The sequence below is a fragment of the Nansenia antarctica genome, assembly GCF_963989245.1.
Source record: "Nansenia antarctica genome assembly, chromosome: 4".
NCBI classification, from domain to species: domain Eukaryota; kingdom Metazoa; phylum Chordata; class Actinopteri; order Argentiniformes; family Microstomatidae; genus Nansenia; species Nansenia antarctica.
In genome coordinates this window covers 69,576,038-69,595,663 of record NC_137689.1, presented here as the reverse complement: position 1 = coordinate 69,595,663, position 19,626 = coordinate 69,576,038, and the positions used below count along the sequence as shown (strand labels likewise).

At 44.5% G+C, this 19,626-nt stretch overlaps 1 protein-coding gene across 1 annotated transcript; it reads left to right on the top strand.

Moving 5' to 3' along the window:
• Positions 1–1,712: 1,712 nt before the first annotated feature.
• Positions 1,713–7,399, top strand: LOC308156315 (estrogen-related receptor gamma-like; the record flags this gene model as incomplete). Its single annotated transcript, XM_080529655.1, has 5 exons — positions 1,713–1,820; positions 3,001–3,877; positions 4,485–4,626; positions 5,213–5,331; positions 7,110–7,399. 5 exons carry the CDS (start codon positions 1,713–1,715, stop codon positions 7,397–7,399), a joined length of 1,536 nt encoding a protein of 511 aa, XP_080385781.1.
• Between the last annotated feature and the right edge of the window lie 12,227 nt (positions 7,400–19,626).

Sequence of the window (19,626 nt, the reverse complement as noted above, 5' to 3'; positions counted from 1 at the left end):
CGCCAACAACAGTCTACTGACCAAAGACATCCTCTCTTTGGCCATGTGCCAGCCAAAAGCCGCCTTAAGTCAAGGAAAAGTTTCCTGAAGAGCGTCCCGCCCCTCGGAACACCGAGCACAAGCAGTGAAAGAGTCACTCGGTGGGAAGAAAGGCTGGACAAACTCCCACCAGCAACAACAATGGAGCTAAAGGCGAGCGAGGCACTGCCCCCTGGAGCAGACACCAACTACGCAGTGTGGAAATGCCTAAACAGGATAAGATCTGGTGTTGGACGTACAAAAGCCACTCTCGCCAAATGGGGATACCTAAATGACGGGGACGTTGTGTGTGACTGTCACTGAACCACAGACCATGCAGCACCTCCTGATATGCCCCCTGCTGGAGCAGCCCTGCACATCAACGGACTTGGCAGAGTTCAATGAGAAGGGACAGCAATGCGTTCAGCTGTGGTTGAACCACATCTAGCCAAGCCTTGTAACTGACTCTCTTGTGGACACGAAAAGAAGAAGAAGTTTCAGAATAGAATAAATCCCTCTGAAATTGTGTCAATAAAGCCTACATCATGTAACGTTACACTTACTTGATTAAGTTAATTAATGTTATGCTTTGGCTGTATTCTTGTAGGAGCTTTGTTGAAATTCTTGAGTGGGCCCCCATTGCTTTAAGAGGATCAAGTGACACATTGTATCAGCCAGACAATGGTAACTTTTTGAAAGAGGTGGAACTTCTTGCTAAGTTTGATCCTGTAATGCAGCAACACATTGCAAGGGTGCAAAGGGCAGTTGGATATCATCCACACTACTTAAGGAAAACTGTTCAGAATGAACTAATTGCAGCAATGAGTGGCAGAGTAATGGAAGAAATTGTGACCGAAATCAAAGCAGCCAAATACTTTTCAATCATATTAGATTGCACCCCAGATGTAAGCCACCAAGAACAAATGTCTGCACTCATTACAATAGTCAAATTCAATGACATGCCAGAAATCAAGGAACATTTCATAGGTTTTCTTATAGCAGACGAAAGCACTGGTGAATGTTTGGCAAACCTCATATTAAAAAAGTTAAAGGAACACAATCTCCCATTTGGTGACTGCAGAGGTCAGGCTTATGATAATGGAGCGAACATGCGTGGGAAACACAAGGGTGTACAGGCCAGACTCTTAGTAGTGAATCCCAGAGCCTTTTTTGTGCCTTGCGGGGCATATACTCTGAACTTAGTTGTGTCTGATGCAGCCAAAGCCTCCATAGTCGCAACTAGTTACTTCGGATACCTCCAAAAGATCTATGTTCTCTTTTCAGCAAGTGTTCAGAGATGGGCAATCCTGAAAGAACATGTTCCGATCAGTGTGAAGTCCTGGGCAGAAACTAGGTGGGAGAGCAGAATCAAAAGTGTAGAGGCTCTACGCTATCAGGCTGCAGGGGTACGGGAGGCCCTCTTGGAGGTGAGGGATAAGGCCACTGATGGAAACATCCGGATTGAAGCCCAGTCTTTGGCAGAGGAGGTGGGCTCATACCGTTTCTCTGTTTGCTCGGTTGTGTGGTATGACATACTAGCAAAGATCCAGCATGTCAGCAAACTTATGCAGTCATCTGAAATGCAGTTAGATGTAGCTGTTGATCTACTCAGGAAGACACAGAGATTCCTTGCTGACTACAGAGTCACAGGTTTCGCAGCAGCTCAAGCAACAGCTACAGAAATATGTGATGGCATGAATGTGGCTGCCACACTAAAGCAGAAGAGGCTGAGAAGCACCAAACGGCAGTTTGACTACGAGTCATGTGATGAGCCTTTCACAGATGCGTTGAAGAGGTTAGAGGTGACATTCTTTAACACTGTTGTAGATGCGGCCAAATTGTCTATTGAGGAAAGGTTTGTCTGTCTGTCCGAGGTGAGAGACAAGTTCAGTGTGCTGAAAAACTTTACTAATTTGACACATGATGTTCACACATGACACATGATGTTCAGTGTGAGACACTTAGTGCTGCTCTAACAACAAACAGTGATCCTGACATCAACGGTAGGGAGCTAGCCCAGGAGTTAACAAACTTACCACAATTGCCTTCACCCAATATGTCCCTGCTGGACTTCCTATCATTCATTCACACCCAGCATTTGAAAGAGGTTTACCCCAATCTCTGGACAGCTCTTCGTATTGCGTTAACCCTACCAGTAACTGTAGCCAGTGCAGAGAGGAGCTTTTCAAAGTTAAAACTAATTAAAACAAACTCATCTCAGGCTGCATGTGATGAAGATGAAGATGGTTAAGATAAACCAGACACCTACTGATAAAGTTTTACTTAAAAGTTAACATGTTTACGTTTTTGTTCAATAGTGCCAACATGTTCATCTTCATCTTCATCATCTCTGTGTGTTTTTATTCTGACAGAAGAACATTCAGGAATGTCCTCACTTCCTCACACTGAAACCAGGTGTGATGCTGTCTGCTGCGATTAACCACTCTCCTCACCCACTCTTCAATCTCTATTTGTTTTCACGTACGAATGTTTGTTCTCTACATAGTTAATAATACTGTATTTTAATCATCTGCAATAACATGCAGTTCATCAGAAAAGAAACGTGCTTAGAAGCAGTGTCCAATATATTCCTTCTCTTCCATTTTCTACAGCTGGTAATGTTATTATTAGAAGACCTAAGCTGGTTTTGCTGGGGGAGGTAGAAATCGGAGGATGTGTTTCTACCTCTAGCAGCCTCTCTGGCTTGGCGTGTCTGTTAACATGGGAGTCTGTTTATTTTAGTTAGTTAATGAGTTAATTAGTTGAGCAGTTGAAAATTAAATTTTCCAACAGAGAGGCAGCGCAACTCTTGACCCAGGCACTGGTCATCTCCCGCCTGGATTACTGCAATGTACTCCTGGCTGGGCTCCCCGCTTCAGCCATTAGACCCCTGCAGCTCATCCAGAATGCTGCTGCCCGGCTGGTATTCAACCTCCCCAAATACTCGCATGTCACCCCTCTCCTTCCAAAAACAACACAAAGAGGCTTCTCTGCAGAATGTCCAGCAACAAAGACCGCCACAACATCGAGTCCAGTTGCCCCTCCTCCTACAACATCAAGACCGAACCCTCCAGCCCCGCCTCCCTGGCCGACAGCATCAACCACCACAGCCCCAGGGGGTCCAGCGACGCCTCAGGCTCCTACTCCTCCACCATGAACGGTAGCAGCCACCCCCACAACGGCCTGGACTCCCCCACCCTGTACGGGCCGGGGGCCGGGGGTTTGGGCCCGGGCGCTGGGGGCGGAGGAGGAGGGGCTAACAAACAGTACGAGGACTGCTCCAGCACCATCGGGGAGGAGTCTCAGATCAAGTGCGAGTACATGCTGAACTCCATGCCCAAGCGGCTGTGTCTGGTGTGCGAGGACATTGCTAGCGGCAACCACTACGGCGTGGCCTCCTGCAAGGCCTGCAAGGTCTTCTTCAAGAGGACCATCCAAGGGAACATCGAGTACAGCTGCTACCAACGAGTTCTCACCAACGAGTGTGAGATCACCAAGCGCACGCGCAATTCCTGCCAGGCCTGCCGCTTCATGAAGTGTCTAAACGTGGGCATGATGAGAGAAGGTGTGAGGCTGGACGGGGTCCGCGGGGGGAGTCGGAAGTACAAACGCCGGATAGACGCTGAGAACAGCCCCTACCTGAACCCTCAACTAGCCCTGCCCCCCAAGAAGCCATTTCCCTTTGGCTGCCTTGCAGATAACAAGATCGTGTCTCACCTGCTGGTGGCCGAGCCGGAGAAGATCTACGCCATGCCCGACCCCACCGTGCCCGACAGCGACATCAAGGCCCTGACCACCCTGTGTGACCTGGCCGACCGCGAGCCGGTCGTCAACATAGGCTGGGCCAAGCACATCCCAGGTACGTTAGGATCTTCCAGAAGATGGAAGCATCAAGCATCACGGTGAGCATCAAGATCTTTCAACACAAAGCACATAGTATGAAAGTGCATCGAGTAACAAGGATGAGAACCATTCAAAAAATAATGTTCTCTGTCACATTTGCTTTAATAAGGTATCTTCATGTAATTGAATAGTATTCCTGTATTTAAATGTATATGTGTGTGTTTGAGTGCGAGTTGTCCTAGTCTTTGGGGGTCATACATTGGTCCAACAGTATTGATACTTAAACTAGAGTCCTATCATTTTGATAGATTCCATGGCACAGAGGTTGATGGCGTTTAACTGTCCACCGTTCCAAGTGATTGATTTTTCTACTGATTTGCACAATGAAATGCCTGAGGTTAGCTAGAGAATAGTTCTTCTGTATGTGACTGATGTTATCTGTTGCAGAGATTTAAGAAGAGTGGTTTCATTTTTGGTATTTTCTTAAGCCACATTAGGCAAGCAGACAGTGGTTTATTATTCGTATTTATAAAATAACTTCCATAGGAACACACACACACACACCTGTCCAGCAACTTCTACTTCAGTAACAAACTCCTACAACACGGTGGAGGCCCCCTCAGACTCAGACGATGAGGACAAGCTCCACATCGTGGAGGAGGAGGGCAGCCTGCCGGACCCCGACGGCCCCGAGTGTGACAACGTCCCGGACGACGCCACCGCCGCAGTATTAGCCCTCAACGGGACGGGTCACCATGACGACACGTAGGGTTGGGTACCGAAAATCGGTACCGGTAGGTACCGGTTACTTTACATTCGGTATGTACCCGTACCGAATCGCAAAGGAGATTTCGGTTCCTCATTTCGGTACTTTTCTATATATTTTTTTCCCCTGGTGTCCGGTGTCATGCAACAGTCAACCACACGTGACTTGAGTCGTGACGTGAGTGACATCGCCTGTTTCCAATTTCCAATCAGTGCGTGTCGTGGTAGTGAGGTGAGCAGTTGTGTTGAGAAGAAGAAGAGTGAGTTTATAGTAAGTGTAGTAATATAGTTAGTGATTGTATTATTGTATTATTGTATTGATATTATTATTATCATCATAATAATCATAATCATATTATCTAATTTCGCTAGCTAGCCTAGCTACGAGGTCACCGAGAATGCCGAAGACCGCAATGAAGCGTTCTAAAGTGTGGCTGCATTTCACCCGACTCGATGAAAACAACGCGAAGTGCTCAAAATGTTTTAAATCATTCGCGTGTAAAGCAGGCAACACATCGAACTTGATGAAACACCTGACAACGCACGCGATACATTTAAGGGTAGAAGGGTGCTCCGTGTTTGACAGCTTGCGCAAGTTCACTCGCCGTTCGGCGGCAAGCACCTCAGCAGCAGCAAGCACCTCCGGAGAGGGGGAGGCGGAGATCGCCATTCCCATTGAGGATGATGATGACAGCATTTCCTCAGGTTAGTAATAATGTTTCCGTTTATTTATTTAAAGAGGGGGACAGTGGACATTCGCCCTCTATGATTTCTTGTTTTGTTTTATTTAACCAGGAAAGGGACGGGGGATTGAGAGATTAAACATGCAGGTAGGTAGGCCCAGGATGGATGGTGTTAGCTGGACTGGGGGAGGGGGAGTAGGGTGAGGGGCGTGTGGAGGTCAGGCAGACCGTCTGATCCGCACCCAAGCGACCCCAGGTGTCGTTATGTGGTACAGCATTCAAGAGGGTCCTATCCAAGACAGGCAGCAGCAAATATTTAGCTACAGTCAGTAACATTATTTAACCTATGTTTATATTGTTGGCTCAACAATGTAACTGTGGTTGTAGGTGTAACTGTGGTTGTAACTGTGGTTGTAGGTGTAACTGTGGTTGTAGGAGTAACTGTGGTTGTAGGTGTAACTGTGGTTGTAACTGTGGTTGTAGGTGTAACTGTGGTTGTAGGTGTAACTGTGGTTGTAGGTGTAACTGTGGTTGTAACTGTGGTTGTAGGTGTAACTGTGGTTGTAGGAGTAACTGTGGTTGTAGGTGTAACTGTGGTTGTAACTGTGGTTGTAACTGTGGTTGTAGTGGTTGTAGGTGTAACTGTGGTTGTAGGAGTAACTGTGGTTGTAACTGTGGTTGTAGGAGTAACTGTGGTTGTAGCTGTGGTTGTAGTGGTTGTAGGTGTAACTGTGGTTGTAGCTGTGGTTGTAACTGTGGTTGTAGTGGTTGTAGGTGTAACTGTGGTTGTAGGAGTAACTGTGGTTGTAGGTGTAACTGTGGTTGTAGGAGTAACTGTGGTTGTAACTGTGGTTGTAGGTGTAACTGTGGTTGTAACTGTGGTTGTAGGTGTAACTGTGGTTGTAGGAGTAACTGTGGTTGTAACTGTGGTTGTAGCTGTGGTTGTAGTGGTTGTAGGTGTAACTGTGGTTGTAGGAGTAACTGTGGTTGTAACTGTGGTTGTACCTGTGGTTGTAACTGTGGTTGTAGGAGTAACTGTGGTTGTAGGTGTAACTGTGGTTGTAGGTGTAACTGTGGTTGTAGGTGTAACTGTGGTTGTAACTGTGGTTGTAGGTATAACTGTGGTTGTAACTGTGGTTGTAGGAGTAACTGTGGTTGTAGGTGTAACTGTGGTTGTAGGAGTAACTGTGGTTGTAGTTGTAACTGTGGTTGTAACTGTGGTTGTAAGTGTAACTGTGGTTGTAACTGTGGTTGTAGGTGTAACTGTGGTTGTAGGAGTAACTGTGGTTGTAGGTGTAACTGTGGTTGTAACTGTGGTTGTAGGTGTAACTGTGGTTGTAACTGTGGTTGTAACTGTGGTTGTAACTGTGGTTGTAACTGTGGTTGTAGGAGTAACTGTGGTTGTAACTGTGGTTGTAGGTGTAACTGTGGTTGTAGGTGTAACTGTGGTTGTAACTGTGGTTGTAGGTGTAACTGTGGTTGTAACTGTGGTTGTAGGTGTAACTGTGGTTGTAACTGTGGTTGTAGGTGTAACTGTGGTTGTAACTGTGGTTGTAGTTGTAACTGTGGTTGTAGGAGTAACTGTGGTTATTGTGCCTCAGCAATAAAAACGTGAAAAGCTGTTTAATGTTGTCGACCGTGTTATTATTATTATATATATATTATATATATATATTTTTAAATCAAAAGTACCGAATTAAGTACCGTTTTGGTACCGGTACCGTTTTTAAAGTATTGGTTAGTAACCGGTACCGGATAAAACCCAAACGATACCCAACCCTAACGACACGTGGGACGGAGGGAAGGAGGAGGGTGGCTCTGAGCAGGAGAATGACGATGAGGAAGAGGGTGGTAAAGATGCCCTGGTGGAGAAGATGTTACAGCAGGGCGACACGACCGTTATCTACCCAGAAGCCCCTGAGGACGGACAGCAGGAGAGGACGCCAGAGAGGGGGGTCCCCGACGAGAACGGCACGCCAGACGCCTTCTCCCACCTCCACACGTGTGCCCTCGGCTACAAGTGCTACGCCTCACGAATGACGAAGCGGATACAGAAAAAAGAGAAAGGGAAAATAGGAGAGAATAGCTAAGAACAGCAGAAAACTCCCTTTAAAATATTATCGCTGTTGTGATATCTTGCACATTTTTTAACCATCATTTTGATTAACCAACGTCAAGTAACTTAACTAGTGAATTTGTGAACAAAGAGCGATGATACATGGACCTGGAAAAGAGAACAGGACATGAGCGGTCGCATCTCTCAACGCTCCTCCTGCTGCAACAATGCAACAGCAAGGATTATTCCACACTTTCTCCTGTTCCTTCTGTGGATTACGGATTTATACATTAAATCACCACAGAACTTACATCTTATGGAGAAGGAGACAAACTTTATTGGAAAAAAATGAGACCCATAGCGACTTTTATCTCCACGCCGCAAAGAAGTATATAAACTTCGGAACGGCAGCTATTCACACAACGTTGACTGCTGACCTGACGCGGAAAAACAAGCCCCCGGCAGGTAGAATGGACCGAAGGACCATGATCTGTCTCTATCTACTTCTCTCGGGAGACATTCAGCTGAATCCCGGACCAGTCTCAACCAGGCAGGCTACACGTTTGGCTAGAGAGCAGCTATGCCTTTCCCAGGCAAATGTTACTAGCGAAGCCATTGACGCCATTGTCGACAAACCGGTCAAACCGGCATCAGCAGCGGACTTCCTGGATTCAGACGAGCTAACAAAACAATGGGTAGCTATGCTATCAACATTACCCCCCCACCTAACTTCCACCAGCTATCTAGTGAACACAGAGGCCTCCCCCACCCGGCGACGACCCCCCCCCCTCCCTCCCCCACCCGACGACGACCCCCCCCCCCCCTTCTCCACCCGGAGACTCTCTAACGAAACCGTTGAACAATGGGCGACCCCCCCCATCCCCCAATCCTCAACTTGACGATGACCTGAATGGTGGTGACTATTTCCAAGTCAAGGACATGAACTCTCTATTTGGACACAGCAGTAAGGGCCTGCATATTGTTCACCTTAATGTGAACAGTCTTGTGCCTAAACTGGACCAAATCAGAGAAATGTTCCATGACAGCAAGGTTCACATTTTGAGCTTCTCTGAGACCAAGTTTGATCAATCAATCAAAGACCCAGAGATTGAAATAGTTAACTACACAGTCATCAGAAACGACAGGAACAGGTATGGGGGTGGTGTCTGCATGTACATTCACAACGATATTATCTTTAACACCCGGTATGACCTGAATCGTGACAAATTAGAATCTGTTTGGGTTGAAATTATCTTTAACAAAGCAAAACCGGTGCTGGTTGGTACTATCTACAGACCTCCCGATCAGAATGATTTCTATGATATTCTGGAGGGGTGCTTGGATGACGTTGACTGTGTGGAAAAGATTCTTATTGGGGATTTGAACACGGACATGCTCAGAAATGAAGCATCCGTTTTCAAATCCTTCACTAGGTTTTCTGAATTACACGGTCTCCGTCAACAAATTACCAAACCCACTAGGGTGTGTATTTCTACTCAAACCACCATAGATCTCATTCTAACATCGGATGAGTCCAAAATCTCCAAGAGTGGGGTTATTGTATGTGGGCTAAGTGATCATTACATGATCTTTTGCACTTGTAAAAAACATAAACCCAAGGCTGGCGGTCATAAAACTGTAACCACTAGATCCCTTAAATCCTATTCTAGTGAGGCCTTAAACCATAAACTGGAGAATCAAGACTGGTTAGATGAACTAAAATGCACGCAGGTTGAAGAGGCATGGCTAGGTTTCAAAACCAAATTCCTAAATATTATTGACAGTATAGCCCCCATGAGAACCACCAGGGTTAAAGCCCGATCGGAACCATGGATGAATTCGGACATTCTAAATGCTATGAAAGTCAGAGACCTAAAATGCTCTGAAGTTCAAAAATGCAAATCAAAATTAGTGAAACACTTAAACGAAGATCACAAAACCCACTTTGAGAAAATTAAAAAACAATGCAACAAACTATGCAATCAGGTAATTACCATGACCAAATCTGCTAAGAAAGAATACCTCGATAACAAAATCGAAGAAAACTTAAACAAACCACGTGACCTTTGGAAGCTACTTAATAGCCAACTAGGTTGCAGTCAAAAACTCAAAACCAGGTCTACAAACATCAGCATAAAATCTGGAGATTCTCTCCTTACAGACAAGCTGGATGTGGCTAAGTGCTTAAACACTTTCTTTACAACCATAGCCACTAAATTAGTTAACAATCTACCACCCCACTCAGGGCGTTATGGTGTAGAGCACATCCGTGCGTTCTACAATAAACTGGGTGTACGCAAAGATGATTTTAAACTCTCCATGGTGTCAAACGATGAGGTGTTTAAAAAGCTGGGCGCTCTACACTCAGAAAAGGCCACGGGCCATGACAATATTCCAGCCAGATTTCTAAAAGACTCAACTGCCTCCATTACCCCAATCATCACCCACATAATAAACCTCTCCATCAAACAGGGACACGTCCCCCTTGACTTTAAAATAGCAAGGGTAACCCCACTGTATAAAAAAGGAAGCAAATTAGACCCAGGCAACTACCGACCTGTTTCTATTCTTAATTCCATCTCGAAACTTATGGAAAAAATAGTTTATGAACAGGTTGATAGGTACCTTACCGAAAAAAATCTGATGTATGAATTTCAATCAGGATTCAGAACATCCCATTCCACTGACACATGCCTTCTCTATTTGAACGACCACATCAACCATGAGGTGGACTCGGGCAAGTACTGCGGCATGGTCATGCTGGACCTCCAGAAGGCCTTCGACACAGTAGATCACCACATATTGTTAGATAAACTGAAAGCAATTGGGTTCGATAGAACATCGGTGAGCTGGATGCAATCCTACTTAGAGGGGAGGGAACAGGTGGTTAGTGTGAACGGAACACTGTCCCCCCCCCTCCCAGTGACCTGCGGCGTTCCACAAGGAAGCATATTGGGACCTTTACTGTTCCTAATATATGTGAATGACATGTCATCAGCATGTGATTGCAATTTGTTCCTGTTCGCGGATGACTCGGCTCTGCTGGTCTCTGACAGGGACATATTGCAGGTGGAAAAAGCGCTAAGCACTGAACTGAGTAGAATCTGCATCTGGCTAGCTGACAATAAACTATCAATACACCTAGGTAAAACTGAAACCATCCTATACGGATCCCCATCAAAACTCAGAAAGGCTGAACATTTTAAAATAAAAGTGGGTAACATTAATATCACAAGAAAAGAGGATATTACATACCTAGGCTCCATCTTAGAGGCAAATCTTTCCGGAGATAAAATGGCAGCAAAAGTAATCAAAAAAGTGAACCATAGAACTAGATTCTTGTACAGGATATCCTCACTTGTCAGTAAAAACACACTGAGGACCCTATCAGGAGCTCTCATTCAATGTCACTTCGACTATGCCGTAACATCATGGTACTATAGAACCACAAAGGCCCATAAAACAAGACTCCAGACAGCCCAAAATAAACTGGTTAGGCTTCTGCTAGGCCTCAACCCTAGGACACATCTAACCGCTGCTAATTTTTTGAGCCTTGATTGGCTACGAGTAGTTGACAGAGTGCAGCAGCTTGCACTGGGCCTGGTCTTCAAGATACGCTACACCACAAAGACACCCAAGTACCTGTCAACATACTTCCAAAAAGTGAACAACGTCCACACATACAACACCAGAGGAAGCTCCACGAACCACGTTCAACCGCGTTGCACCACAAACAAGGGGTTAAACTCGTTTGCAAACTATGCAGTAAAAATGTGGAACGCCCTTCCTATAATCTTAAAGGAGTGCAAAACACTGCCCACCTTCAAAACCACTCTCAAAAAACATTTACAGGAGGCTGCAATCCGTAACTGGACCCTCTAAATCAAAAATCAGATTAAAAGACCCGAACTACCCACTGTACATACTTTGTGTTTTGTCCCCCGCCCCCACCTGTGGTGTATGTCCCCACCTGTCCTACCCGCTGTACATACCTTATGTTTTGTTGTATTGTTCTTCCCATGATGGATGTATGTTTATCTTGTAGATAGTAATAGTTATTTGTCTGTATTATCTTGTAGATAGTACTAGTTTTTTTGTCTGTCTTACATGTAACGATGAATTGAGAATCAAGGACCCCAATTGAAATAAGCCAGTGGCTTTCTTGGGTTTTTATCCTGTTAGTTGACCTTGTATGTAATATGTACTTTCATGTACCTACTTCTGCAAATCTTCTAATAAAGTTTTCAATCAATCAATCAAACCACGTCAAGCTGCGCCACGAGAAGAACGACTTCACCTTCAGCTGCTCCCAGTGCAGCTACAGCTTCGCCTACCGCACGCAGCTGGAGAAGCACATGAGCCAGCACAAGACTGGCCGGGAACAGCCGCGCATCGTGGCCCAGGCGACGGCAGGAAACCGCAAGTTTAAGTGTACGGAGTGTACCAAGGCTTTCAATCACAAGCACCACCTGAAGGAGCACCTGCGCATTCACAGCGGAGAGAAGCCGTACGAGTGCCCCAACTGTAAGAAGCGCTTCTCCCACTCGGGCTCCTACAGCTCCCACATACATTACAGCAGTAAGGTCAGCAAACACACAGTGTACATGCATGGCTCTGACATTTTTGGCATACCACAATGAGATTGATGACTTGAGGGAGGCTGAACTGGACAGCATACTGGACAAGGGCAACAGCTTGTATGTCAAAACTGTAGAAGAGCTAAAACAAAGAAATCTGTATCAACACCAGCACTTGACAATGGAAGAACTACCACTCATAGTTGATACTGACCAACATGAGTACAACGTTGTTAAATCTCATGTGGAAATGGGATTCGTGAGAGCCAAGGCAGACCCAGACAACGAGGCTTGGTTTTTTGATCTCCCCACAAGACTTCAGTGTCTCTCTGCAGATGTTACAAACGCAGTGCTTACAATAACACCGTATTGCATTGCTGTGTTCAGAGACTAGTCTGGGAGATATGGTATGCTGTCCACACGACCAATCAGGTAGTCCACACCAATCAGTGTGGACTACCTACCTGATCATTGTCTTTACTCATAGACCTTGTTATGTGCAAGTTTGTTGCTTTTATAGTTTAAATACAGTAGCCTATAGCTGTTGTTTTGTAGTTAACATAGTTAACAATTTTGTAGTGTTCACTTTATTTCTTTGGAATAATTTTGCACTTTTATATTGGTTGTTAATTGCTATTTATTTGTCAAAATATGTTTTGGGAGACTGGACCCAGTTCTCAAGTATAAGTATGTTATGGTCCACAGTATCAAAAGCTCTACTCAAGTTTAAAAGTATTTAATTGTTAATTGGTATTTAATTGTTGTTCAATTGTTCATTTTTTAATAAATAACATCTTCTTCATGAGTATACATGAGTAAACATGAATTTGATGCATTTGATTTGAGTATTTTGCATGAAATCTCATAAATACAAATTGTCTGGGATTTTGGCATTTTGGACATGAAGGGGTTAATATCTGAAAATGCTCAAGGGATATCACAGGGCACCCTCCTGTGTTTTGAAGAGGTACCCCCAAGCAACAAGAAACAGCAGAGAAAAAAACATTACCCCACAAAACAAGGTTCATCAAAAAAGCAGGCTTTGGCTCCCAGACTATTTTCCAGTTGGCCAAATGTATTTTCGACTCCTCCTCCAGTCTTCATTAAGGCCTCTGGATTGGTTGGGATCTTCTTTGACATCACATTGAAGAGGGTTACTGTGATGGCAGAGAACACTTATATTAGTGAGTACAGCAATTTGGAATAGCTAGTATCCAACACTTTAGGGTTAGAGATCACTTTGGATCCCCGACATCTATAAGCTGTTTGCACGACTATGTGAGTATGTATGCTATCGTCTCTGTACCTCTCTTTCATAGAAGAGACTATGTGAGTACCGTATTTTCCGCCCTATAAGGCGCACTTAAAAGTCCCAAAAAAAAACAAAAAACGACAGTGCGCCTTATAACCCGGTGCGCCTTATATATGGATCAAAATGTAAAAATTACATGACCAATATTTTTTTTTTAATAATAATACAATGTTTCAGTACGACTGGTAAACTACAAAGCCGCACCGCTTGCAGCATTACGGTAATCAGTAAACGACGGCCGCCATCTTGGAATCTCCGCGAATGCTATGCTTGTGGTGGGTTAACATAATTCACCCCCGGAACTAATAGTTGGGAGTATTGTTCCGTACGGAGGGTTAAGTGGGTGGTACTGAGTTTTAGTTCCTGTTTTAAGTGTGTGATAACAACTGGTTCATGTCTGTCAATAAACGTCTAGCTGTGACATTTAATACGCCGCCTCCGACTCCCGTCTCTCGGCACTACATGCTATTGTTATTCTATCATGTGCTCTGAATGGATGCCGTACTCACCCAACTGTTCAATTCGGACACTCACACCGCTTGCAGCATTACGGTAATCAGTAAACACCGGTGTTGTGCTTACTCACAGTCCCACACCACAAGAGTAAAGAAGACTAAACAGAGTTTCCGAGGGAACAAAGTGAGATTCTTGGTGCTTTCAACTTGAAGTTTTAAAGTACACACTCGATATAATAAACAACAGTTTAACGATCACTAAACACTTATCATTTGTGTATTGGATTCATTATTCTCGTTTGCCGGAGGCTACCGGTAAGGGAGGGTTGATTTGTAAACATACTTTCGTTTTAGCTCGTGTTCAAAAGCAAGAACTGTGTGTTCATCTAGTTATGTGTAGTTATGTGTTTTTAGCATGTCGATGTTCTCCCAGTATGTTGTCATGTTATTAAAATACAGTTTAGACCTTCGTAGCGATGTGTTTTGTTAGCTGTTAGCCGCTAGCAGCGTTTGTTGTGGTTTGGTCAGAACACGCCTGTCGTGTTCAATCTTTCTCTGATTTGAATGTATGACGACACATCATTTGAAAGCTTACAATCTGCAGTTTAAGCATGTGTAAAAACTGAAAAAGTACGTTGCACATTTCACCAGGAGCTGTCACATATTGGTTGTTGGTTATAATTGTATAGCCTATTGGTTGTTTTCTGGTGTTGTTTTGCTCTGTTTGTAGTCTACTTGATGTATTTTTATCAGCTGTTAAATCACCACAGCGGTTAATCCACTAATAGAGATAATAGCAGATTGAAAATGCTTGTAGCTAACTACTCTATATCTCGTGGTTGCAGCTATTGCGAATTGCTATTCACGCGAGTCAGCTGTGAATCACCGCAGGTCCTTGACGCTTGTTGCAAAAATGGATGACGAACGGCTGATACTTGAGGTGGAAAAATATATATTTTTGACAGTGGAGCAGGTAGAACGTTGATGGTGACAACGCTCAGGTGGAGCTTGGACAACGGGAAGTTGACACAACACCGATGGAGAGGTGACGCAACGCAGTAGGTGGAGCTTGGGCGTAACGCAACCCCAGTCAAACGTTTGACTGCAGTATCTATTCTATGCGCCTTATAAGCCGGTGCGCCTTATAGGCCGGTGCGCCTTGTATATGAAAACATTTCTAAAATAGGCCATTCATTGAAGGTGCGCCTTATACTCCGGTGCGCCTTATAGGGCGGAAAATACGGTATGTATGCTATCGTCTCTGTACCTCTCTTTCATAGAAGAGACTATGTGAGTATGTATGCTATCGTCTCTGTACCTCTCTTTCATAGAAGAGACTATGTGAGTATGTATGCTATCGTCTCTGTACCTCTCTTGCATAGAAGAGACTATGTGAGTATGTATGCTATCGTCTCTGTACCTCTCTTTCATAGAAGAGACTATGTGAGTATGTATGCTATCGTCTCTGTACCTCAAACACAATTCACTAAAAAAGTTGACAAACATAGCTCAACAACATTTGCTTTCTCTCTTTCGCACTCCTTCTCACCATCTGGCTGCTGCCCTCTCTCCCTGCCTCTTTCTCCACTGTGCTCAGAGTGACTGAATCAAGAAAGGACAGGACACACATATGGACCCTGTTCTATATCAAGTCTCCAGCACCGACTGTATACTCTATAGCAGGGGTGCTCATTACGTCGAAGGTAGTGTGGGTAGATCACACGGCATTGAAAAAAAAAAAAAAAAAAGTGGGACGCCTCCCGTCTGGACCACACAGGAGAGGGCATCACTCAGCCCCGCGCCGCCTCACAACACACACACACACACACACACACACACAGACAAGCACACACACACACACACACACACAGACAGACAGACAGACACAAGCACACACACATGCACACACAGACAGACACACACACACACACAGACAGACAGACAGACAGACAGACAGACACACACACACAGACAGACAGACACACACACACACTCCGACGCCCGGAGACGTCGATGGCACCTGGCTTGGCACTGGTCAGTCTGGTGTAAACCACTCAGAGCTCCTGAGTTAATGTTAATGTTAATGGACTACCAGTGTGAATATTTGTTATATAGTTTAATAAATCTCTTCTTTGATTTTGAAACAGTGTAGCGTGGCCTTAATTTGTTATTATTACAGTACATTTTTGTGTTCGCAGCAATGGCAATATGTTTTATTTGGTTGGTAGATCTTGTTGAGCTGGTAATTTGAAAAGTAGCTCACAAGCCTAAAAAGTGTGAGCACCCCTGCTCTATAGCCTGGTTTCACAGTTCTGTCCATATCTATTGTCTCTTGGTTCATTCTATCCTAAACTATAATAATAATAATAATAATAATAATAACAACTTTATTTGTATAGCACTTTACATCAAAGTGCTTTACAATAGGTAAGCAGCAATTTAAAACAACTATTTCAATTTAAAAAAACACACAATAGGTAAAAACAACAATTTTAAACAATTTAAAAATAACTATTTCAATTTAAAAACACACATAATTACAACAGCACAAATACACAGCCTATGACATGTAGACAACAGAAAACAAGTGGGTCTTTAACTTATTTTTGAACACTTTCACTGATTCTGCCTGTCTGATATCCAGTGGAAGACGGTCCCAGAGAGTTGGTGCACGGAAGGAGAACGCACGCTCACCGATTGTCTAATGGTGTATAGGAGGTGGTGAGAGGAAGACAATGTACCTTTGGCAAGTGGGGGTGTCTGTGGCCCCCAGGCCTGGGTGGCAGGAGGGAGGGCCTGTGGTCCCTGGGTGGGGGGGAGGCCTGCAGTGTCTCCATGGGGGCCGGAGGTCACTATCAGCTCCCTGGAGAGACAGACACGGTCCTCCCACCTTGGCCATGGTGAACTGTGGAGTCAGCCTGAACCTTTTCAGGTGGAGGACAAGCGTCCTGCAAACAGCATCAGGGATTATTAACCACTCTATAGTTAGAGCATTTTTTGGGGGGAAAAATGTATCTTAATACATTTGGCAATTTGGCTGCTACTTTTATCCAAAGCGACTGACAGAACAGTGAGTGAATACGATTGTAGTACACATGATGTGTTCCCTGTGGGAAGCACCAGGCTCCGCCAGAGCCACACAGGAGGTGAGTCTCATGTAACTGTAAGTGCAGTGCAGACTTATCCAAAGGCCCACAGGCAGCATAGGGGTCACTCACCGAGGCGAAGTGAAGAACGACCCCTTCAGGCCAGCCTCGTTACCCCCGCAGTCCTCACACCTGCACTCCAAGTCTGTCTCCTACAGGAGAAGGGAGGTGGAGAAGAACACACTTGCCACATCTCATATGTATGACGTTAGAAAATATGAAGACTTGATTATTCAGCTATGGCACTGACCATCTGGTAGAGCTTTAAGCTGTCCTGCACTGAGCCTCCGGGTACCAGATCCAAGGAGAGCTGGGAGAAGTCTTCCTGTTTAGAGGACTTCTTACCACAGCTGTGAACAATAGGAGAAACACACACACACACACACACACACACACACATCATAAAGCCACAAATATACGATTTAGACAGTGTACATCTGGAAATGCAGTTCTGTGTTTGTTGTGTATGAATATTGCTATTCCTGTGCGTGTGTGTGTGTGTGTGTGTGTGTGTGTGTGTGTGTGTGTGTGTGTGTGCTTGTGCGTATGTGTGTCACCTGCGGCAGGTTCTGGTGCTTTCCATCTGAAAGCTCATGTGAGTTTCCACGGGGCAGGAATAGGTCCCGCCCCCAGCCAATGCCAGTGCCTGCAGTCCTGGGGCCAGAGCTGAGACCTGCGACACACACGAGCTGACGAACTCGTGGGCGTCCTAGAAACACAGAGAAACACAAACACATACTGTAGCATTAGCAAACAAGACAGAAAGTTCACCAACAATTGGACATTGTATTTCTCCTAATGTCGTTGAGACCAGATTTTTTGTTAATCTTGGTGAAATCTAAAGGTAGCCCTCTGTAGAGGATAGGTATATGGTAGCCCTCTGTAGAGGATAGGTATATGGTAGCCCTCTGTAGAGGATAGGTATATGGTAGCTCTCTGTAGAGGATAGGTATATGGTATGGTAGCCCTCTGTAGAGGATAGGTATATGGTAGCTCTCTGTAGAGGATAGGTATATGGTAGCCCTCTGTAGAGGATAGGTATATGGTAGCTCTCTGTAGAGGATAGGTATATGGTAGCCCTCTGTAGAGGATAGGTATATGGTAGCCCTCTGTAGAGGATAGGTATATGGTAGCCCTCTGTAGAGGATAGGTATATGGTAGCCCTCTGTAGAGGATAGGTATATGGTAGCCCTCTGTAGAGGATAGGTATATGGTAGCCCTCTGTAGAGGATAGGTACCGTATTTTCCGCCCTATAAGGCGCACTTAAAAGTCCCCAAAAAAAACAAAAAACGACAGTGCGCCTTATAAGCCGGTGCGCCTTATATATGGATCAAAATGTAAAAATTACATGACCAATATTTTTTTTTTAATAATAATAAAATGTTTCAGTACGACTGGTAAACTACAAAGCCGCACCGCTTGCAGCATTACGGTAATCAGTAAACGACGGCCGCCATCTTGGAATCTCCGCGAATGCTATTGTTATTCTATCATGTGCTCTGAATGGATGCCGTACTCACCCAACTGTTCAATTCGGACACTCACACCGCTTGCAGCATTACGGTAATCAGTAAACACCGGTGTTGTGCTTACTCACAGTCCCACACCACAAGACCCCAAGTAAAGAAGACTAAACAGAGTTTCCGAGGGAACAAAGTGAGATTCTTGGTGCTTTCAACTTGAAGTTTTAAAGTACCCACTCGATATAATAAACAACAGTTTAACGATCACTAAACACTTAAAATTTGTGTATTGGATTCATTATTCTCGTTTGCCGGAGGCTACCGGTAAGGGAGGGTTGATTTGTAAACATACTTTCGTTTTAGCTCGTGTTCAAAAGCAAGAACTGTGTGTTCATCTAGTTATGTGTAGTTATGTGTTTTTAGCATGTCGATGTTCTCCCAGTATGTTGTCATGTTATTAAAATACAGTTTAGACCTTCGTAGCGATGTGTTTTGTTAGCTGTTAGCCGCTAGCAGCGTTTGTTGTGGTTTGGTCAGATTCACTTTTCTCCCATTCAGTGTTTGAGATGAACCAACATTCAAATACGCCTGTCGTGTTCAATCTTTCTCTGATTTGAATGTATGACACATCATTTGAAAGCTTACAATCTGTAGTTTAAGCATGTGTAAAAACTGAAAAAGTACGTTGCACATTTTACCAGGAGCTGTCACATATTGGTTGTTGGTTATAATTGTATAGCCTATTGGTTGTTTTCTGGTGTTGTTTTGCTCTGTTTGTAGTCTACTTGATGTATTTTTATCAGCTGTTAAATCACCACAGCGGTTAATCCACTAATAGAGATAATAGCAGATTGAAAATGCTTGTAGCTAACTACTCTATATCTCGTGGTTGCAGCTATTGCGAATTGCTATTCACGCGAGTCAGCTGTGAATCACCGCAGGTCCTTGACGCTTGTTGCAAAAATGGATGACGAACGGCTGATACTTGAGGTGGAAAAATATATATTTTTGACAGTGGAGCAGGTAGAACGTTGATGGTGACAACGCTCAGGTGGAGCTTGGACAACGGGAAGTTGACACAACACCGATGGAGAGGTGACGCAACGCAGTAGGTGGAGCTTGGGCGTAACGCAACCCCAGTCAAACGTTTGACTGCAGTATCTATTCTATGCGCCTTATAAGCCGGTGCGCCTTGTATATGAAAACATTTCTAAAATAGGCCATTCATTGAAGGTGCGCCTTATACTCCGGTGCGCCTTATAGGGCGGAAAATACGGTATATGGTAGCCCTCTGTAGAGGATAGGTA